Source organism: Pseudomyrmex gracilis, unplaced genomic scaffold (assembly GCF_002006095.1).
Source record: "Pseudomyrmex gracilis isolate BER0280 unplaced genomic scaffold, ASM200609v1 scaffold_13, whole genome shotgun sequence".
Classification (NCBI taxonomy): Eukaryota; Metazoa; Arthropoda; class Insecta; order Hymenoptera; family Formicidae; genus Pseudomyrmex; species Pseudomyrmex gracilis.
Genome location: NW_018020597.1, coordinates 614,689 through 638,889, shown reverse-complemented (window position 1 = coordinate 638,889; position 24,201 = coordinate 614,689). Strand labels below are relative to the sequence as shown.

The window sequence follows — 24,201 nt, the reverse complement described above, 5'->3', positions numbered from 1 at the left end:
TCCGACCGGTCTTGCGGTTCCAGTTGTATCTATTGAAATTACCGTCTAGCGGATTGGCAAGTGTGATGGTGCGGCTAACGGGAGAGCCTCCAATCAGCAGGTAATTGCTTCATTCCGTTGGGCAAGGCCTGCCCAATATTGTGGCCCCCTGAGCTAAGCTCCGACGCGCCGAGGCGCTGCTCCCAAGTAGTAGATACAGGCGGGAATGGATACGCCAACTTTTACCTCGGGGCTCTTGATCGATCTCCGGTCGGTGATGTATATTCTCGCTTCGCCGTGAAGCGGCGAGATGGGTCGACGAGCGCGGGGATATATAAAAGAAAAGCATCCTCCGCGCGCGTAAGCATCTTCGCGACGCGGAATTAAATTCAAGCGGACAAGCAATGCACGCGGGTGAAACATCAAACGCGACAACGTCCCCGGTTGTCGTTGTCGTCGGCTCATGAAATCATAATGGGGAAAAAGCGGGCGCTTTAATAGCGACATTTTTAAAGGGGCAACCTTAACGGGGGGCGACACGTAGAACAGACATAACGAGCAAGGGGGAAGCAACAACGACGGCGACGGAAGCAGTGGCGACAGTGGCGGCGGCTTCAAACGTTTCCCACATGATACTAACCCCCCCCCGGTTCTCGGGAGGACGGCTTTTCCTTTTCGCGTGCAGTTCAGAACGTTGGATCGGAATTAATGAACCGTAATCCCCCAATAATGAGGCTTCGGCTTCACTGGCTCCGATACGACCTCGCCGAACCGTCCCTCGCAACCCCCGACCGTGCTTCGGTCTCTCTTTCTCTCTCTCGTCTCTCTTCTATGCTGCACACGTGCGCACGCCGACGTACATATGTGCTCGCGTAAATGTCACACATACGCCGGGACGGACACCTACGTTACACCTGCGTGGCGCACAAGGCCTCGGGGTTCGAGATTGTCGACGCGAGACAAATTATCCTTGCCGGAGAAGCACGCGTCGATGCCGTTCACCGCGCGCAAACCAGCGCGCGGATCGACAATTTTTCTCACACGAGAGAATACAACGCACACGCGATTTGACACGCATCGCGCCAGCTGCTCGCAAAATTTGACGCCCCGAACTTTTTGTTTTTTTACGTCAAGGTTGACCTCGAGCTCTTGTTGATATCTAGAGCGTGCGATGCGTTCAGTGAACTTCAAGTATTTGCGCAGTTGATTCTTTCAGGTGAAGTTTTTTTCACCTGATTGTTTTTGTTTTTGTTTTTTCTTTTTTTTTATTTTGGTTTTTGTTTTTGTTTTTTTTTTTAATCCGAATCAAAGAGAATCTCTCTTTTTCTCGATTTTGTTTTCGCATTTGTAAAATTCAGTCGAAAAAAGAATGAAATATTTAAAAAAATACAATAATAATTATAATAGAGATAAATTATATGTACACACACACACACAATCTTATGATAACATTATCATAATGTTGTAAACAAGCGAAACGTTTTAATCGCTGTGCTCTCGCGCTTAAAAAGCAACGCCAACATCTACCGCAAAGCCGAAGAGGAAAAAGAGAGGAGAAAACTCGCTTCGCGCAAAACTCCCGATATTAGTTGTAGTTACGGTAAACGCGAAAAGTTACATCCACTCCCCGGAACTTTTATGCCTTTGTAAACTGCAGCTGGTCGCTGATTTTCTCGCGACGCTCGCGGTTATACGCGCGTTTGACCTCGTTCGAGCTCTGCGCGGCCGCAAATGAAACTTTTAATAGTCGACGTAGTCGCGCCGGCCGAGCCCTTCAGCGCTCGAAAACGCCAAACGCAACGGCGCGTCCGTCGCACTCGTTGCCGACGGATAAAAATCGCGATTTAAAAAAAACTCAAAGAAAGCCGCCGCCGCCGTCGTCGCCGTCGCTGCCGCAGCGTGGACTTTCAACCTCTATCTCGCGTGGCAAGTTACGTAGTTAACCTTGCGGAGTCTTTAACCTTGCAGCGTTGGATTATCGACTCGTTATTACGCCGCGCACGAGTTCCAAGGTATACGTACGATTAGAATCGCGAGAAAGAGTCGACTTTATTCTCTTTCATCTCTTTGCTCCTTCCATTCACTCTTATTCACGTGTAACATTTTCATCGGACAGATATTAGAGAAAAAGTTACTTTCGCTCTTCTCTGAAAAAATACGCGATTAGATTCTCGCTCGCGCTTATTTTCAACTTGGAGCGTTTTTCGAGCAAAAGCGCGAGAGAGAATTGAAGAAACAATATTTTCTCTTTCCCGAAAAGCAGCTGCTCCCGCGGCGATTTTGTTTGATGAACACTCGTTCGAAGTCCAAAACTCTACGCAGGAGGGAAGAGGGAGGGAGGGAGGAAAGCAAAAATAATAAAAGCAAAATTCGGCGCGACGACGCGCGAGCGTGTGTTTCTGACAGCATCAATTGGCGTCGCGCAAAATCTGCCCCTCTCTCTTTCGCCTCTCTCGGGGGGAGAGCATTTAACGTGGCGTACACACCCACGGCAGTGCGCGTATTACCCGCGGGGGTGTCGAAGCGGAGATCCCGGGCTCTGCGTGCGGCACACCGTTGAAAATGTCGGCTTGCCTTTGAAGCCGCCGAGGCGACGTCTCGATCGATCTAATAGGAACGGGACACGATGTATCACAAAGTGACGTTCCGTGGAAATCCGTCGGGTGGATACGCCGCGTTGCCGGTCCGATTCTGACGGTGTTCTCTCGTCGTTAAATTACAAGCAATTGCGCGCCAGGCGGGAGTGCGAGCTTCGTTGATGAATAACGGCCTAGAACCTTTTGTGGAGAATTCTCGCGGTTAGTGAAGACGGTCGAGTGAGTATCGATATACGCCCTAGTTGTCGTCAATGCGCGTAACAACCGCGCGTTGCAAATTGAATTTTGGACTTGAATTATGGACTTCGTCCATTATATTTCTTTATTTTATTATTCAGAGATTTTAGGATTTGCGGAATCAGGATTCACACCGTGCAATTTCGAGGGAGTAAATCTCCTTTGTCTATATATTTCACAATTCGATTAAAATGATTTCTTATTTATCGAAAAAGTCACTCACAATTTAAAAGTTTCACAATTTGATATTCTCTTTAACCTTGTGTAAAATTTTTAATTGATCGCAAATTGATACCAGATCCCGACAGGCTATCAACAGATTTCTATATGACACAAGCGCGTTAGTTGTAATGTAATATTTCAAGCATTTCGGGAAATAAAACAAGAGAATACGCCTATTATAAATTGTTCTGTCACACGTTTTAAAATATATAGGCGTGAAGATTTGTTTTCCATTGTGTAATAATTTCTGGTTGCGACAGACGCGCGATTGTATGTGCAAGACCTTCGCGCGTATAAAAGGAAGGATCGTCCATCATCGATAACATCGATTTAATGTCAATGCGCAAATCACAAACCAGTTAGCGCGAACGTTTCGCGCGAATCGGAGTTTGTAACCGCGACTGAAATCATAGAATTTGAAAACTGAATCGAAATTGTGCGAATCGAAACAAAATTGCGCGAGCACTTTTATTACGACACGTGCTCTTATTTCGTTGTTAATTATTTTACGCCACCGAGAAAGACAGATATTGCACACAAGAAAACAAATGAGAAAAGGAGAAGCCAGAAAAGATGCACAACGAGAGAGAAGCGGCACACACGAAGTGCGGCATGCGAAGTCGCGTGACCGGAGCTAAAAGTCTCGCGTTACGCAAGTTTGTAACATTACAACCGTAATGTAAACTCGGGAAACACGCAGCCGGCATTTGCATTGATAACGTGAATATAATGTATCACCGGGAACCCGAAAGCCGAGCTTTTCTCCACAACCACAATGCCCACTGACCACCTGTTGCCTTTCCATTTATATTTTAGACGCCGTGAGAACGTCTACATCGCCTTACATATCCTCGCCTCAAAAAAATTCTTCTTTTTTTTGTTCACGAAAAATGATTGCGAGTCGCTTCTTCGTCGTGTGTTGTCGAGTTCTTCCGTTCATTATATAACATTGTAAATTTGCTTCGCACACGGCACGAGAATTGTATTATTAATATTATTCTTCGTTATGCTTGTATATTTGTTGTTTGTAAAGCGACTTATATGCCGTGTAATGATGTGACTTTACGTGACTTTAATATCTCCTGAATTTTTTACCAAAATTTGTGTTGCATAAATCAGAAAGTGATTTTTAAATAATTACAAATATGTGTAAATGCGCAAATATTTGCGCAATTCTCTATGATTTAGTTACGGAAGTAAAATAGTTTAGATGATTCTCAGTTTATTACTAATTGTTAAATTAGTTTCTTCCGATCTCGCGCGTCCGATCTCACGTGTCGTAAATTATGTGGCACGTGAAGTTAAGGTCGTTGAAATTATGTGTGGGGTTGTCGCGCGCGCGTTGTAAAATTAACAACGAGTCGTGATAAGTCTCGGTATAGTTATGAGAGATTGAAAAATCAAGTCATCTGCATTATCTGTTGCAGGGTGCATCATCTAGCATAGTGGTGAAGTTCGCAGACACTGATAAAGAGAGACAGCTAAGACGCATGCAGCAAATGGCCGGGAACATGAGCCTCCTTAACCCCTTCGTCTTCAATCAGTTCGGCGCTTACAGCGCTTACGCTCAGGTAGGTCGTGTTACCGTTAATGGCTCTCGCGTTACCGCATTACCGCCTTGTTGTCCTCGTTACCGCGACTCACAATCTGCGATGGCTCGTTCCTCGTTACTCTCGGAAACGATCGGCCGAAACTCGATGCCGCCACGTTAACGCCGGCATGCAAAGGGAGAGGTCCGTCGCAATCACTTTTCGCGGTTTAATTTTACAAAGCTGCTAGTACCTCTCCGGCGTGTAAAAATAAATTCTTTCAAAGACTATTGTATTTTTTTCTTATTATAATTATAACGACAGTGTGTATATTTTTTTTTAATTAAAATGTCAAAATTTTTAACAGAAAAGTAAACTGCGGCAAAACATTTTGCCGTTTTTCGAATTACAGAGCCAAAGCGTGTAAATAACCGAAAAAGACAAATAATTTAATTTAATAATTTAATCAAAGTATTAATTTAATTAAAGTTACGTAAAAAAGAGACAAGAAGTATCATGTTATTGCAGCAACAAGCAGCGCTTATGGCAGCCGCAACTGCACAAGGGACATACATCAATCCAATGAGTGCTTTGGCCGGACAGCTGCCGCATGCATTGAACGGCATGCCAAATCCCGTTGTTCCGCCAACTTCCGGTAAGTTTCTAGTCTAGTTGAGGAAATTAGCGCTCAGTCGATTGCGGATAGTTACAAAAAAAAAAAAGAAAGAACGACTTGTCGATTTTCAATTTTTTTCTGATACAGATTGCTCCACATTTTGTGTTTTCTTTTAAAAAAATACAAATTTTTTTATTAAATATCGAGGAAGAACTTCCCGATAGACAACTCGTGTACAGATACTTCGTTTCCATTTATTTTTGGCTATTATTTATTTTCCGAATACACGAATAGACATTTTTTTACAATTTTCCCGTTTTTTAACAACTCGATTGTGTATATTTGAAGTTCGTTCGCTGTTCAGTTAATTTGTAACATCGCGAACTGCGATACAAAATGTAATATGTTGCACACAACCGTGTACAATATTAATAAAAACGTGTGTGCGTCGCGCACAATACGTTAGTATTGACAACAGTTTGCAAACTGCTGCGCTATGCTCCTATATGTGAAATATATATACATATGTATGTATTTTTTTTTAAGCCAGATTAATCAATCCCGAGTTAATCAACTAACAGCATCAATCCGGTAAAACGCGCACTTTAGCAAACAGGANACATATATATATATATATATATGTACGTATATATATGTATATATGTATATATATATATATATATGTATGTATTTTTTTTTAAGCCAGATTAATCAATCCCGAGTTAATCAACTAACAGCATCAATCCGGTAAAACGCGCACTTTAGCAAACAGGAGGGAAACACATTCGAGGGCACATTTGAAAATTATCTACCATCAACCCGATAGCGCCGTCCGATTTCAGTGATACGGAACGTCCCTCCCGGTTTCGCCATTCTTGCTCGGTTCGCTTCGCGCAGCTCTCCGGGATTCTCGCGACAAGCGAGGCATACAGTCGGTTGCTTTATAACCGGACTCGTAAATCAATACAACATTTTCATCGAACGTGACTCGAGCGAGAGATATTGCCGGTACCGCGAAACTTTATCGAAAGCCCCCGTTGCGAAGGAAAAGCCAAAGAAACGCCTCTTCCTCGACCTATCTCGCTTACACCGTTCTCCTTTCTTTTCGCGTTCTCTTCTTCTCGCGCACCGCGGCGATATAAGATGGGGGGAGGTGAGGAGACCGAAGTGCCGTAGAAAAGTAAAGTAAGCGCGGAAATCGGCTCCGTTATACGTCGAGTCTCGTCGAGCGGAAGGTAATACCGTTTGATAGGGAAATAATATTTTATTTCCACACTCCGTGGGCGCCAGCGCCTCGCCGCGTCCATCCGCTTTATTTCGTATCGAAGATTACCGAAGCAGCGGGCTTTTATTTCCGACGCGAAACGATGCTACAACCGCAAACTACCCCGCACACACACACACACACACACACACACACACAGAGGGTGGCACTTGCGGAAAAATCCGCGGTGTTTCGAAATATTAACTCTGTGACTCGGTCTTCGATCAACAATTGCATTTATTTTCAAGAATCCGCGCGCGCAAAGAAGATCTAACAATTACATATTTTTCTTTCCCCGATGTGAAAATCGCGATGAAATTATTTGACAAAATAGATTGAATGTTTCGATAAGTTTCGTTGTAGCAAAAAACGCTTGTCGTAGCTTTGCCGAGTTCATATCACGCGTGACGTGTTTTGAGTCACAGCGCGTCGAGCGCGGTATTCTCCACCGTAAAAATCTCACCTTATACGAACCGCTCGAACTACTACCTACTCAAATCAACAACGTCGAAGCGCATATTGTGCAGTCACCGGAGTTTAAGTTTACGACGTATCGTCATATCCGACGTGCGCGCATCCGACTACGAACAAGGATGCAGTGTAATCTGACGTTATATCGGGATTTCTTCTTCGTTCCGGACTTCGACCTTTCCGTAGACACACATAAACACACACACACACCCACACTTTCTCTATCCGGATGTATAATATTAAAATGTCAATGCTCTTTTTGTTTTTATCTGATAGTTCGAGTTTATACAATGTGTCTTTGAAAAAGTTTAAAATTCACATATCTCTTATCGCGCGAAGACAACAATGTATGTTTTTGATTTTTCAAACACCGATCGATTTAAACACACACACACACACACACACACATGTGCGCAGCAAAGAGTCTGAAAAGTTCTCTGCCTCTAGCACGTAAGGTCTCTTTGTGAGGATAAACATTATTTTTTAGCATCTCTTTGTGTCAACACATTTTACACATAGGGTTGTGTATCATCGGGATATTGTCGCTGCGCCCATGTTCCCTTATACGAACATTTCCCGTAATCGCATGCTAAATTGATAGAAATAACAGATATCGTGCAAACATAGTTATGTCCCATTACCGAGCAATATTGACGATACCGAGTGTTGGTCACCGGCCGCGTTATTAACATGACGGTGAGGCTTTGATCGCTGATCCGAATCACATCATTGACACAGACAGGGGACGAACTATTACCGGCAAACACGACCTTTTCGCGTAAACTTCATCGCATATCAAAAACAAGCTTATAGTCGTAGCGTATAGCGGTATCACGTGCGATCGTGTATTACGTGAAAGTTGCGACGCATACAAGATTGCGCAGAGAGAGAGAGAGAGAGGGAGGGAGAAGAAAAAAAGAGAAACACGCGACATTAAACACAGTCCTTTGACCATCGAGTCGACCAGCTCGACGATGTTATCTCGAGACTCTGATCTAGGGATCAAATCAACAAGCCGACGTAGTCAGTAGTTCGTCCGACTCATCAAACGCTGCGCGAGGCATACGGATCATTAGCGGCCTTTTCCCCCGGAGCGTCTGGTAATTACATCCAACTCAGACAGAAAGAGAATGAGAAATGAGAAAAAGGCGGAAAAAGAGAGGGAGATGATACGGGAGGGAGGGTAGGGGGAGATAGAGAAGGTGTGTAGTGTGTATCCGAGATGCCTCGCGCAAGCAAAACGGCGGAGGTCAATGTTGAAGAATCAAGAGTGTAATCGGTGTGTACTGATCAGATCTGCTCGTAGGTACCAGCACAGGGCAACAGGTTAACGGGGCGATACCGTCGTTACCGTCGCCGACGATGCCGAACTTTAACATGGCACAGACACCGAACGGCCAGCCGGCGGGCTCGGATCCAGGTGTCTACACCAACGGGATACCGCAGACTTACGCGGGACGTGAGTATCAACTCAGGCGCAGCGCGCCGCCCCTGCGCAATGCCTGGCCAATCCGCGACGGACTTTATTATTCCGCGGGGGATGTAAATAACTTTCGCGCAGGCCAAGTACACCGGCGAGTACGCCAGGCGGTACTTGGCACGTCGTACTTCCTTCCTCTGAGAACGAGGAGAAAGCCCGTTACATTCGTCGGCGTTTATTTGCGAGGAACGCCGGAGTTACGACTAACTTCATACGTGTGGGAGGCGAGGGGCGTGGAGTTCTACAATTTCCCATTAAGCGCAAGATTTACGTTTTATAATTGAATTTCTAAGTCATCATTCGTTCTTCGCGAGAGACTGTCTCGCGAAGTCAGAGTAATTGTTGACTTTATTAAGAAAAGACCACACACACAAAGAGAGAGAGAGAGAGAAAGAAAGATCTTTTCTCACGTATATATCCTGTAGACTAAACTCTTGATCTTTTCAGTTTTACAAAAAAAAAAAAAAAAAAAAAAAAATTGAAATGACTCGGAATGGCGATGAAAGATTAAGTTGATCTTGATCGTTGAAAAAATCGCGAGATTGTTTATCACACGATCGTTATTCATATTTCACGACAAAGCGAGTTATTTTCTTACATTCCGCGTTTTCGATTAACCTTTGGCCTTTATCGTCATTCGGATAGTCATTAACGGGTGTATGGTCGCGCGGAAACTATCGAGCGATATCGATTGGCCTACTGGATATTGCGACAGGGGTCTCTAGGCTAGGACTTCCCCCGATAAGAGCTGAGCTTACTGAAGTGTAGATGCCCTTCATCTGTCCATTCCAGCGCAGGGACTGCCCAACGGGGAGGCGGCACTTCAGCATGCCGCCGCGTATCCAGGAATGCAGGCTTATGCTGGAGTGGCCGGTAAGTGTGTTTCTGCAGCTACAACTTTTATCTACCGGCTTGTCAAGGTGCTGTCTACCCTGTCTCCGTGTCTTCTTCCGCGCGATAAATCGTGTAGCGCGTATTTTCGTTTGTATTTCAGTGCTCCATCTAAGCGAATATCACCGGTATTATCAATGTAAAAAAAAAAAAAAAAAAAAAAATAGACACGTCAGATTAGTAAGATCGACGGGCGTGTATTTATATTCCTCGTTCGCAAAGAGTTTCGCTCGTCGATAACGAATAAAAAATTAAATTCTTTTCTCAAGAAAAACGAGAATTTTTTTACCGTTACATATGTGTATTGTATACATTTTTATTACGGGGCGCAGTATCGATCGTTGTTGCAACTAAAAACGAACGGGAAGCGCAACGCAGAGCTTCTCCTCTGTAAACAAAATTAAGTCAAGAACGTGTACTCTTCGCCAGCCGCTTCGAAAGTTTCATAAACGTTTTGCATTATCGCACGCGCGCGCGCGCGCGTGTTCGAAGCCGTCTCTGCATCGATTTTTAACGCGCGCGCCTAGATAACACACTTCGCGCACTCTCATCTCGCCCGGATGTTGCCTATCGCGATCTCGAGCGCGGATCGAAAGCCGGCGCGCTCTTTTCGCGCGCGCGCGCGCGCGTGTTCTCGTCGACACGGGATGAGAGAAGACCGAGGATAGGTCGGTTCGAAGATCATCCGTAACGCGTAGGGAAAATGTATCACAGAAACGTTCAACGTTTACACGCTTTTATCCGGGCGCCGTCGGTGCACTTACCCTGCGAAAAATTCGATTTCGCTGAAATCGCGTTGCTGGTTGTTTGCATGCATACTATGGCCGCATGCGTATACACACACACACACACACATATATATATATATATACATATATTTAGATATAGACACCTACTCGTACATGGATTATACACACCACACGCACACACATATAGAGACACACACACCACACACATACATAATCGTGTGCGCGTCAACGTTTCGTTCTATAATGCTTCTGCTATGGTGCTACGATATGTACTTTGATGTCCTTCTAAATGTACTTCGTGTACATATCGATATTGTAGTTTTATACGTTTACACGTCTTACTATCCGTGCATGCTCTTCTCTCCCTCATCATCGACGTCAACACTACGGTGTTCATCCGCCATCGACCGTCGATCGACGAATCGGCACTGCGGCGTGTCAAACTGCAGCAAATATATACGCACCGACGCAAATGTGACGCAATAACGTCCCCGGCAAAATGGATGATCTTGTTTTCACGGATAATTAGCGTCTCGATGTGTGCGTGCGCGAACGCGCGCGCGCGCTTGTGTGAACTTACATTTCTATTACATTCCAATTACGGGCACGTTAATGAGAGCGTGTTTAACGAATTCCGCGAGTGCGTTCGCGCGAAAGATACGTCGCGTTGGTTGGTCGATCGAACATCACTTTGCGCTATCTGAAAACGCGAGTGAGGGTGAACAGAAACGAAGTCAAAACAGACATGCGCGCGCGCGGGAAATATTACTTATTATTTTTTTCCGAGAAGCACTTGCTAATTAATTCCCTCTTCGCATCTCTCAACGTTTGTGCGCGCCGTTCATCGGAAATGCGGAAGCTCGACAAATTTGCGTCATAACGCATACGCGCGCTCGCGCGCGCGCGCACATATTTGCCGAGGACTCGAAAGTGGTATATTTTTTTCTATGTATTTTTGGCCAGTATACACACGCGTCATCGAGATCAGCGAGTGGAAAAAAAGCAATCCCGAATAACCGGTGCACCTCTATCTGAACGTGACGCGGCCCGACGTATGATGGCGTATTTATTTCATACGCCCAAACGTTGATCCATCGGACGCGCGTTAACCGGGGGGGGGGAGGGGGGAGAGGAGGGCCCCGGGTAACCGTCAATCGGAATATATTAAAGCGATGTTTGCACGGAAATAATTAATTCCGGAGCGCGCATAAAATTCGCCTCTGCCGATCTGAGAGGGCGGCGCGCGCAATACTCCCGCCTATCCGTCACAAACAGGTATCAATCACGAGCGTTTTAAATATTTATCAAGCTATAATTAATAACGACGTACTTGCGCCTTCTGTCTCGTCGCGTGTAGCGAGAGCAATAATAATGCCTCACCCGCTATATACAGCCGCGCGCCAAATTTACACACGCCACTATAACCAATTGTCGTTCTATCGCGAATTTAAACATATCGAGCATTTTCATTTAACGTTGAAATGTTTTCCGCATAATATATATTCGACGGAAATAATACATCGGCTGTTTATATATTTATTCCTGGTTATTCCTTTTTTTTTTTTCTGCAATTATTTATAACCGAGAGATATAGAAAACAAGATGAAAAGCAAAATTCTCGTTGCAATCAATTTCGTCGAGCTTCTCTTCGAGATTTCTGGCTTTTATTACATTTTCATTGCCGTTGCACAAATAATGACGTTACGCATTAAAACCGAAAAGGTAATCGAATTGCCGCGTCGCGACGCAAAAAAGCTCGATTAGAGTTCGCGGCGGCTTTATCGGACTCGTTGAAACGCGATATCGCGCAAACGTTATTACGCGACAATGTGTCTTCTATGTGTATTTCGAAAAAGCTTATTCCGTGGGAATCGCGTGTCTTGCGACGCGTTTCGTTTTATACGCTTCGCGTATCGGACACGACGAGAACGACGACGACGACGACGACGACGACTGCTTCTCTCAATTGCTCAAATATTTAGTTTCGCAAATTGCAATAGGATATTCCGCGCAGCGCTGCGCGGATAATTCTCCCGTCGCGCTAAGAAGGCATTTCGTATCCCGTTTTAATGAGGCGAGGCTCTTCAAAGTCGGATCGGCTTTGAAGAGGTATCGGGTGTCGGCTAATACCGCGTGCGCGCGCGTTTTCACGGACCGAGCACAAAAGTATCGTGTTGAAAGTCGCGCGGAACGATGAGAACGTTGAGAGACGAATACCCTTGTCGTTGGGATAGAAACGACGGGCCGCGTGGAATGAATCGTCGCCGCGCGCGCGAGACGAAAACCGTTGGTTCGTTTGTCGACGACGGACGAGTCGCTTTTCTCGCTCGCAGAAAAGACAAACAGGATAAAAACGCAATTTCCATATCTCGATCGCGAGATTATCGTTCGAGAAATAACAGATTTTTGAGCGAAGATCGTTATTTTACTTTTACGTAGTTAATTAACGTAGTTAATTAAGCATTTATGTTGCAAACTTCAGCTATTTTGCATCAAGAGGCAAAAATTACAAATTAAAATAATAAATTTGTATTCTTTTCTTGAGAGTTGTTTTTTTTCGGTGTCAAAGTGATTATTATTCGAATATCTCGCGTGTGTAATCCAAATTGTACATCCGACAGTTTTTTTTGCAAAAGAGACGATTTCTTCTCTCGCGTGCGCTTTCTCATTTAACAATTCTCTTAACGTTGACGCATTGACCTTCCTCCGTCTCGTCGTTGACGAGTCTTCGGCAAATCGCGAGAATAAATATGGACATCCCCCCCTTCATCGCGTCGCGGGTGCTTCTCGAAACGCGCGGTCATAAATTACACCGTTGCAATCTGTCTAGCGATGGCGTACGCAATTTCTGTTGAATCTGTTGACGTTTATTGGACTGTTCGGCTTTTATTACTGTCATCGTCCATTATGTATGCGCTATCGCTGCATTGAATTACGACGCCTACATTCGTTCGGGAGGGAGGGAGGGAGGACAACGGTGTGGGTTGTTGTGCCGATCTCGTTGAGCTGTTGTCCCTCTTACACCGTCGACGACGGGTCGACAGCGGATAGTCATCGTGCGAGAAGAAGAAAATGACAAAAAAAAAAAAAAAAAAAAAGAAAAAGAAAAAGAAAACAACAAGAAAAAAAAAGAAAAAAGAAAGACCGAGGGAGAGATTATAAAAGGGTGGAACGAAATATAAGCAGTGGCACGCACAGATCTAGATGTGGACAGATCATGATGTACTTGTTATTTGTTATTGTCGCAGCTTACCCAACCGTCTACGGCCAGTTTCCTCAGGCTATTCCTCAGCCGATACCCCCGATGGCGCCAACGCAGAGGGAAGGTAAGTACAACACGCTCATCAACGTCTGACTGTTGACTGTAAACACGAACGACTGTAGATCCGAGATTGTAGACCTACATCCCGTACACACGTCCAGACACGAATTATCCCTCGTCGGCGTTCAACGAGGTGCAACTACTACCGCGGTAGTTTCGACTTTCACCCTGTCGCCAACGCCGCCGTCGCGCTGCCGCATCCGCTCGCTCGCTGCAGCAACAAGCCCGTTACCCATCCAACGTTAATTCCGTAGCTCTCTCTTGCAAATAAAGCAGCGTCGCGTCGTGAGAGTCGATTATGCGAGCAAACGAGCGGGAGATATAACCGCAGGAATCAATTCGCAGCGTGTTTTTGCTCTCTCTCGCTCTCTCTCTCTCTCCCATTCGTTTCTCTTTGCTCCCCTTTTCCCACGTCACACACCCTCGGTTTAATTACGATACTGCGATTACTTAAAAATGCCAAAATCCCGCGTCAAGAGAGAGCCCTCTGTATTCTGATTTCGCGAACGTCGTGTAATATTGACAGGTTTCTTTTTCATCGGAAAGGGTTTAACGGGGAGACCGGAGTATTCACATTTCCGATTTGCAGCGATTTTGGGTTTCGTGGTCGCGAGCGAAGTCGCACAAGAGCGCGATTAATGAAACACCGCAATGGTCCGAACAAAAAAGAAAAAAAAAGGTCCGAACGAATCGGTCAAAGGGACTACAGGCGGTGGTAGTCCCTTCCGCTTCAGCAACAGAGAGAGAGAGAGAGAGAGAGAGAGAGAGAGAGAGAGAGAGAGAGAGAGAGACACGTGTCGTGAAGTTGGTCGTGTATTGCGCCATTTTTTGCGGCAGAGAGAAATGCAGAAGAAAAGCCGAAGGCAAGAGAAAAAGTCTTGGGCCGGGGACGAGTCCGAGGTTATAGACGAGGGGGTTTGAAGCGAGCCCGCGCGCCTAATTGCAATTAACAACTCGCCATTATTAGAATATACGACGCCTTGCAATGAGATAATGCAAATAAAACGAAAGTTTTAATTACTTTGCCGCTACGCCCGCCGGCGATCCGTTGTTACATCGCAGGATAATGGAAAGTTTACCGCGACAGCGCTACCCCGCCTCCGTTTTATCCGGCCTCAGCCCTCCTCTCACTCTTTCTCTCTCTTTCTCTCTCTCTCTCTCTCTCTCTCTCTCTCTCTCTCTCTCTTTCGTCCCACCAACTGCTTTGTTCGTATACCGTCTTTCTTTTTACTTACTCGTTTCCTCTATCGCTTGTCTCTATTTTCGCGTTCCCACCTGATCTTTTTGTCTCATAGATGTGTCCTGACGATATTTTCTCGTGCGCCGCGATTAAATCGTGAGTGATATTTTTGAACGGAAGAGCAAAATCTCTCTCTCTATCGAATTTATTTCCCCACACACTTATTATAACGCGTATTAATAATTCTCGAATCAAAATGCGACTAAATCCTCTTCTTGTCGAATGGATGCGAAACCTCGCGAAATTAATTCAAACGATCTCATTAACGATAATAAATCAATTTAAAAAAAAAGACATTTTTATTATCAAATCGTTGCCAAAAAAATGCATGTGTCTAGTTTTAAAGAAGCGAAAATAATTCAACTGAAAAAAAAAACGTCTCAGTTTAAAAGAAGGTTTTTTGTTATTGATCGTTGCCAAAGACTTACTGTGTCTGGTTTTAGAAAGAAATGTGAATAATTCAACCGAAACAACGAAAAAAAAAAAAAACGTCTCATGTAATACCAACATGGTTTTCTTCGCGCAAACGCGAAATACACTGTCAGAGAAAAAAAACAATAGTTCACACGACTTTCTGAAAGAGCGAGCGACGCTTATCAAATTGCCGCGACTTCCCGGCGAACTTCTATATTAGATACAAGTTTTGTAAAAATATCAAGAGAGAAGTGCAACGTGCGTGCGTGTGTGCAGACGCTCTGTCTTTTTTTTTTTGGCGAAACTTATGTTAGATGTCAAAGTCGTTAGGCGTGCCGCAATATCGGACGGAACCCAGGGGAGCCGATGGGGAATCGACGTTATTGTCATCATTGCATGACGTGGTATATCGATCTATTATTGACTGTCGCTTCGCGAGTTTTTACCCTTGCTCCGTGTTATACTTTTAAGCTCCTTGATGGTTGTTCTGGGTGTTCTACGTTTTACACGATGTTCTCGGTGTGTTTTCGTGTATATATATTATATATATATATATCTATTTATACATTTCTCTTCTCTAAAACATGACTGTGTGTCACAATATATTTTTATTTTTAACGTATTGTGAGGAGTTTTTTTTTTATTATATACAATAGCTCTCTCCTTTTCCTTCCTTGTTTTATCTTCTGTTTTGGTTTTGGTTTTGTTTTGTTTTGTTTTGGTTTTCCTTTTTACGTCAACGTATCTCTCGGATGTTCGTCGTATTAATTCGGTGTTTTCGCCGTTGCACTCGATGTCAGTGGCTGTGTTCTCGGTGTTGCGCTGTCGACCGATGTTGGTTGTTGCTTCGCTACGAAACGGTGATAATGTAACGTGTATTTACACAGAATCCCGCGGGGATCATCATTCGGGGACCTTAAATCCGTTTTGCAATCGGCAACGCATTTGCGATACTTCGAAATTCCGCAAAAGTTTTTATTTGTAAAATTTATACAACTCTCGATAATTTTAGATTGTCAAAGTATCTGTTTACGTGCAACGTGATACGTTATATATCGAATAAAAAATACGGAAGTATAAAGTATGTTTAAATTATTCGTTACACTATATAAACACGTTTCGCGAATTGTGTTAATTATGCAAATTAAGGCAACCGCGAATTTAGATACATCATAATAATGCCTCGGTATACTATGGTGTTGTACTATTACTTTTCAATGGGGGAGCAGACACGAAGTAGTCGTTCTCATTAAATTCGCGTGCACGTACCGCGTGTGCACCAATTAGAGAGGCGAAAACCAATTTCAGGATCAACGATCGCGCGCGCACGCCGCACGACGACGGGCTTTAATTTATGGCTCGTTCTTCGTGATTTCGTCGTCCACCCGCAGTTCCCCTCCGCCAGTACCCTCTAGTCGGAACCGGAAACCCGTCGACACTCGTGCTAATTTGGGTTTCGCATGACAGCCACGATCGAGTTATTACCGGGACGAAGTTGTTCGGCGCGGGGGTTACGGGAACGAGGAAGGGAATTTGTCACTCCTTGCGTAAACCGCGGGACAGATTTGCTACTTCTCGAGGCGCAAACAAGCACAGAACAACGTTAATTCATAATTGACGAGGTGTGAGAGAGCGAGTTTGCGTTTAAATCGACGCGATTTGCTTCGCGCGCGAAATGTCGTTTCTTTTCTGACGTTTAAAACTGACGTGGACGTGAACAACTTCGCGAGATCGCAAACGGAATGACGTGCGCGCGAATCACACGATGCTTATCGGAGAAAGACAGTCTTCTCTCTCGGGGAAAGTTTTAGTTCTCTCTGATAAAATTCGGTGACTCGGAGAGAAACTTTCGCAAGAACCGATTCGTGGTACTTTATCTTCGACGATTGCGATTAAAATTCTACCGCTCTCCCGCATACGATTCGTATGAAAATATTCTCGTAAAACTGTCATATAAAATTTCGTCTGTGTCGCAATTCAATTCTCAAAGTTCGCCGGGAAGATTCGCGACGATAATGTTATCGTCGTCGACCGACGCGGAGAAAACGTGTCCGCGTGGACAAGTCACGCGGGAACCGTCGCCGACGTAATACCGGAAGTCGTAATCGGACTTAAAATGGACAATTATATTATTCGACCAGCGTATTCTCGACGGGCTTCTCGGAGAAATCCTTTTCCGCGCGATATCTCTCGGAGGAGATCGGGGATCGAGCAGAGTCGCGATGAGTAGCACCCTAAAAGCCGAGTGGCAGCCATCTCATTACTTAAATGCGTCCGTTAGTCGGCCGGAGCTCTCTGTGCAAGAGAGCAGAAGTTTCCACAGTCATAATCGCCGCTAATTGACGTCGGAGTTATAAAGTTCAGTGAAATTAGCTAAATCTTTATTTGGAACCCGCGCCGCGAGCGCGTTGTTCAGCCGATCTTTCCTCTCTTCGCTTTTATACCCTCTCAGAGATTTTCTTCTCCGGTCAAATTAAACGATGTCTTTGGCATTTTAACACCGGATGTCGGAAGAGACGGGGAGAGAGGGAGGATAAAAGATCTACTCGAGCTTAACTGCAGGATGTTCACGATTACATATCTGAGATGTTTAATTGGGAAAATTGTATTAGCACAAGATACGTAGAAGTACAAAATGTAGTAATTTTAAAGCTTCCACATAAGTTCTTAAGATAATTACGTTAGATATCCATCCATCAGGAGGTGTTATATTTATGTTACTTTGTATTAACTTTGTTCGTAATTTTGTAGTGTAATTTGCAAGAGAGAGAGGGAGAGGGAGAGAGAGAGAGAGAGAAGAGGCGAGAGTTTCCGCGCAGGGTGACGGCACACTTGGATTATTTAGGATGCGCATATATATACATATATATGTATATATATATATATATATATATATATATGTATATAAAAAAAGAACCAAAAAAACAAAAAGCGATGGATTATCGTGTCTGGCGGGAGTACGGAATATTTTTGTGATGTCATCATCGTCACCATATTCAAACCCATTTACTCATCTTACTAATTATAATCCATCACCTCATCTGTCATTGTGTTGTAATGTCCCAGTGTTGTGTTGTGTTGTGTGTATGTGTGTACAAAAAAAAGTATAAATACTCAACGTTAAATCGCGAAAGATTTTTACATTCACGACCAGAAACAGTCGTGGTGACTAATTTTTTTTCCAATCACTCGCATTCAATTATTCGATCATTCTCGATCGTTTATTTTCTGCCGCTCACTCTCTCGCGGTTTGTTTAACTTCTCAACGTTTGACTCATGTATTATCACATCATTCAAAATCATGTTGTACGTCATCATCATTTTGCACTCGGAGAAAGATATCATTGTTGTCATTCACACAAGTCGGGTTTCATCTTCATTCATCCAAAAAAAAAAAAAAAAAAAAAAAAAAAAAAAAAAAAAAAAAAAATATAACACACAAAGAAAGGATGTGATGCAAAACAAACAAGCAAAAAAAAAAAAATAAATAAAAATAAAATAAAACCCGTCGGCGCCCTCGCTGGCGGGTCGAAGATNAAAAAAAAAAAAAAAAAAAAAAAATACGACTTCAGACGATAAGAAAGGATGTGATGCAAAACAAACAAGCAAAAAAAAAAAAATAAATAAAAATAAAATAAAACCCGTCGGCGCCCTCGCTGGCGGGTCGAAGATGTCATGTCGCGCGAAATCGCTCGTACTTGCGAGGAGGGGAGCAGAAGTCATCCAGAACTAACATCCTAACTTGAGTATTATACTTTAAGTTTAGGTGTTTAGATGTGCTCTGATTTATATGGTAGGATGCTCTATCTCAGGACCCGAGGGCTGCAACCTGTTCATCTACCACCTGCCCCAGGAGTTCGGTGATGGCGAGCTCATGCAGATGTTCCTCCCATTTGGCAACGTCATCTCCTCCAAAGTCTTCATCGACCGGGCGACCAACCAGAGTAAATGCTTCGGTAAGTAAGGGTTAGGGTTGACGAACAAATTTCGGATCCGCTATCGCGAGCGAGAAGTTCGCGTCGCGCGATAAAAGACGCGTGATCGAACATTTTGACAGTGTCTCTGTGCAAAAGTAATACAAACAAAACGCTGTGTAAAAACGGAGAGAGACGTGTGCAGCATTGAAATACGTGAAATTTTAATTTGCCTTATCTTGTACAGTAAGAGTTTAATGAAAGGTATATCTCCTCGTCGAGATGAATATCAAAAACCACGCGTGGGGAAAAAACAGCGTTGATTTCGCTTGAAAGTATAAAAGTACGATGCGACTGCGCGTGTATCTGTGATTATGATTATGACTTTCAATCAGTCACAAGCAGTGCCAGCGCTCTAAATGACTCCACACGTTTCCAATCAGTGGTGGATTAATCATGGAAATTCAATTCGTCCCGTATTAGCGAACGGACCAGGCGGACTGAATATGAATGCGTGTTTCAGCACAGGACCAAAATCAAACCGAGGTTTTTTTTTTTTTTAAGGGACCGCGCGCGGAGATAACCGAAACAGAGAATACGGATAAAAGCCGCCGGCATTCCTTTGATTAATCGTATCCGAGGGTATATACGGATAATTGGACGGTCCCATTCGCGTCTGTTCGGTCCTTGGTGCGCGTACGCGCACGGTTTGTACACACACACATATATATATATATATATATATATATAATATATATATATATATATATTTGCGCTCGTATATCTATTTGTCTCCTCTCCTGTTTCAGAGACTCGTCGTAGTAACTCTCGTCCGCGAAAGAGAAATATTACGAACTCGTAACGATGCGTCATTATATTCGCGTTTAATTATGCTCATTTTTCCGTATCGTCGTGCGCGTAATTACGCCCGCGGCGAAAAAACTACGCACACGGAACTTCGTTTCCCGTCGCCGCGATCGGTCAAAGGGCTCTTTGATACGACGAGATAATATCGCGGAGAAACTCTCAACGCGTAATTATAATCGATTGGGAGAAAATTTTCTCTTGTGGAAAGGGGAGGTTGTGGGAGAGGGGAGAGGTTGCGAGATATATAACCGGAGAACTTGGAACATAGCTTTAGCCCTTCTTTACGACAATCTCCCGCGGGACGAGAGGTTAAAATAATCAGGGTGCCCTTCGGCCGTGAAGTAAAAGTAATTTGCGGAGCAGAGCTTAGCACGGGGGCGGACGAAAGATGAAGGACCTGGATTGGTCAGACGGTTTAGGCCGCCATGTTGGCGAAACTAAAATGGGATCGACGCTAATGGTCAAAATTGGCTTAAACCGAGAAATTTGTGACGATCTCTCAGGAATGTTTCTGCTGAGAAGTTCCGTTATCGTGTATCTGTTCTTCCGGTGAAACTTGGACAATATCTAGAAAGAGAACAAATCCTTATTTGTCCCAAGAAATCTGGTTTGTTTGTAGACTGTCGTTTGACCTTTTCAAATAGTCGAAAGCTTTTCATCTTTTTGATTATATTCGAATATTGTTATTTTTTAATTATTGGTCGAAATAATTCATTACTTGGTTTCTCTCTGTTATGCGTTTTATTGTGATAAAAAATACTTATTGCTTATACTGTCACTAATTGTACGTACTCAATTTATTTATGGCGATCTTTAGACTTTTAGGTGAACCCTCAGCACTCTTAATTTTTTTTCCTTTACACAAAGTTCACGCGTAACAAAAATGATCTTTTACATAATAATGAAGAAGTTTCTTTTGTTAAGGAGTATATAAAAGCTGTCACACATGTCGCAGCACATCCAACATTCGGTATTTTCAGGTTTTGTGTCGTTCGATAATCCCGCGAGCGCGCAAACGGCAATCCAAGCGATGAACGGCTTCCAGATAGGGATGAAACGGTTAAAAGTGCAGTTGAAGAGGCCCAAGGACGCCAGCCGGCCATACTAACCCCCGTCCTATTTTAGTAAATCTGGACGGTCGTGCTCCTGGGTCTTAAGTTGTACAGTAAGTTTCTTTCTCTTTTTTTTTTTTTTTATTATCGCGAAAATAAATGCTCATCTAGACCTTTCCCCTTCCCGCAGATGATGATAATTTTATAAGAGCAGCTTTTTGTTCAAGTAACATTGTTGAAGCATGAATGGCAATAGCGCATATCGCATTTTACGTGCATACTTTTTTTTACATTTGTGCCGTCATTTTGAATTGTAGGCGTTCGAGGACGAGGATTTGACGGACTTGATGAGTTTTGGATCACTGTGACAACGCTCTCCACCATACCAACTTAATATATTTAGCATAGCTAGTTAATTCATTAGAGGATAAAAAGTTAGAGGTCAGTAGGGCACAGTGACGGCTTCAACGTCTTTGAAGTTCGCGCAGCGACGGCGAAGAGGCTGAAGCGAAAAGCAAATGAAAGATGTTCCGCGCTGAACCTATTTCGAGGAAGAACAGTCGGAGGAAGAGAAGAGGATGAGGGCGCAACGCTGAGAGACCAAACGTTTTTCTCGGATGTTCCGATATAAAACCGGATATCGGCTTTTTCCCTCTTTCTCCTTTCCATTTTTCCTTTCTCTCACTTCGAGAGAACCTGCGTGATTCTTTCTTTGTATCCTCCGCGAAGTTTAGCCTCCGACATCCTACTGCCATGTGGAAGATCGCGTTCGAGCTCGAAGACGAGGGACGCAATATGGACACGAGCGTGCAGCTGAACGTGTTTGCGAACGTCTCGAGGAGATCTCAATCACATCCCGAAGAGATCAACCGAGAGCACAACGGAAGTCCCGGCCGAGCTCGTCGTTCCGATACCGCCGTTACAGTCACAATCGACAATAGCTATGCGCGAGGGTATTCCCCGTCGAGAAACGCCTCCAGAACTCTCGTCGTGCTCGTTGCCGATCCGACGAAGCGCGAAGGTATGCAAAAAAGAAAAAAATGGAAAAATCGGAATCCTACTGTATATCCGATCCGATTCGGGTTTCTCCAGAATCGGGATTTTTTTTCGGATTCCGATCGTACCGGATTGTCGCGTCCGTCGGCCGGGATGGAAGAGCTCAGTGATCACCGCGAGAGGCCGAAAAAAAAAAAAAAAGAAACAAATCTTTTGTACCACACAAAGCGAAACGTGCTAATCATTAACGATGAAGATAATAATATCCGCGTCGCTGACGAAAGTATAAAGAATAATAAAACGCAGGTTTGTCCCGAGAGACGCGGACGAGAGATCGGCATCTCTCTCCCCAAAAATATAAGAGACAAATGTCAATCATATACACTATACAGGGTGCTCGACTGACAAAAAAAAACACACGCGTCTGAGAAATTTAAAGAAAAAAAACGAAAAAAAAAAACCAAAAAATATACAAAGTAACACACACTCAGAAATGATCCAGCGGTGAACATCATACGGGGCTTAGGCGCCAATCGGATAATCCCCGTTGGTTCTTAACATTTAAGATATAAGCACACGTAAAACAGCGCGTTGTAGGTTTTATATACTATGGATAAAGAAAAAAAGGTGGAGAGAGAGAGAGAGAGAGAGAGAGAAAGAGAGAAAACAGGACATGGCACGCGTGCCGCGCACTGAAGACGAGATGCTTGTCTTCTTGTGGCACGCGTTTTTTAAGACGCTCGTCCTCCTCGACTAATAGCACTTATTACTATTACAATTCTGACGATCCTTGTAATTAACGCTAAGCAAAGAGTTTTGAAGCCCTCCCAATCAAGTATATATCCTACTTCCGTTTTGGTTCTTGCGCGAACATCGCTCCCCCTCCCCCCTTCTCGTTCGTCCACGATCGAGACGAATCGACTTCGATCGATTCGGAACTTAACTTTGACCGATCGGCACAAGCATCGCCCGGGAAATGTCAGCTAGGCTGTGATTGTCCAGAAAAAAAAAGCGAGCGCGACGTTAGAACGAATGACGACGGTCGCTAACGACGGTCCTCTTTCTGTGTTTCGATGTTGCAATAATAGAATGTATACATAATAGAGTTATGTTTTATGTTGTGTAGTAAAAGAGAGAAAAGAAGATAAAAAAGAGATAAAAAAAAGAAGACACGCGAAGAAGAGATGAAGTGCACGAGCAAAGAAAGATAAAATATTAGAAATTTGTATTTGCATCATGTGACGCGCGCGAAAAGAAAAAAAAATAAAAAGAAATTTTGTGTATGTTTCGTTTGATGTGTGTGCAGATCGACATCATGAGTAACTCCGAAGAGACCATTTTTTTTTCCTTCGAGAGAAAAGAGGGAACCGCTGTCGAGTGCAGATTCGATACGCCTATCGATCAATCGTGCGTGTTCATACGGAATTCCTGTGACTGAAATAGACAAAACATTGAGCATTTCGCGCGCGATGCCCGATCGGATGCGCAATAGCGTCTCAGAGCGATTTGTACGAACGTTCGCGGAAGAAAGCCAGAGAGAGAAAGAGAGAGAGCAGAGGGTAGGGGCGGGTGGGAGATATAAAGGTTGAGACAGACCGAGAATATATAAAACTACACGTAGGATATAGGCGATAGGGTAGGCGAGCGATGGAGCGGAGAGCAAAACTCAGATCTAGCGGAAATAATCTACCAAAGTACCAACAACTGACACATATATATATATATTATACATATATACATATATAAATACATATATAAATATTATAAATATATATATGAATTATTGAGAGAAGAGAGGAAGTATATATATATATATAAATATATATAATATAAATATAAATATTATATATATATATATGAAATATATAATATTATATACATATATATATATACATATTGATTATACATATATGCGCGTACGCACACGCACCTCTCACGTAAACGAGGTGTGCAATGTCCGTATACGCAGTATCGATTCAACACAAGAACTAGAGAACTTTAGTGTAAATTATTCTTAGCGTTATCTAAAATCACAACATGTAATGAATTTTTATGCGGGAGGGGGCACGTGCTGAGGGAAACGAGAAGGCGAGTGTTTAGTGAGAGAAAACGAAATGAAACTGCTTAGCCCGGTGCGACGCGCAACTAATATAGTTTACGTTTATATATTGCATTATATATATAGTATATATACATAACATATATATGTTGTACCTATACTATTTTTTTTTCCTTCGTTTTGGACGAGCAAGAAATCTTCTCGTTTTACAATCCGCTCCGCGAATTTGTTGCTCGTCCATACTATAACGCCGCGTTGCGCGCGCGCGCGTTTACACGTGCGTATTTCACGCGCGACACACG

The 24,201-nt window shown here is 43.6% G+C and overlaps 1 protein-coding gene across 12 annotated transcripts in view; it reads left to right on the top strand.

Annotated features, from left to right (window-relative positions):
• LOC109863836 (CUGBP Elav-like family member 4) overlaps window positions 1–22,123 on the top strand; it is a 596,712-nt gene extending 574,589 nt beyond the window's left edge. For 8 of the 12 annotated variants that reach the window (XM_020444444.1, XM_020444442.1, XM_020444445.1 and 5 more), the window contains 8 exons: window positions 4,463–4,606; window positions 5,093–5,219; window positions 8,210–8,374; window positions 9,164–9,268; window positions 13,284–13,361; window positions 18,809–18,967; window positions 20,773–20,957; window positions 21,162–22,123. In XM_020444444.1, coding sequence (XP_020300033.1) covers window positions 4,463–4,606; window positions 5,093–5,219; window positions 8,210–8,374; window positions 9,164–9,268; window positions 13,284–13,361; window positions 18,809–18,967; window positions 20,773–20,900 — 906 coding nt within the window. In that variant the 3' untranslated portion in view covers window positions 20,901–20,957; window positions 21,162–22,123. The remainder of the gene's footprint in view (window positions 1–4,462; window positions 4,607–5,092; window positions 5,220–8,209; window positions 8,375–9,163; window positions 9,269–13,283; window positions 13,362–18,808; window positions 18,968–20,772; window positions 20,958–21,161) is intronic. The other 4 variants (XM_020444439.1, XM_020444441.1, XM_020444440.1 and 1 more) reach the window with 4 other exon arrangements.
• Window positions 22,124–24,201: the final 2,078 nt, after the last annotated feature.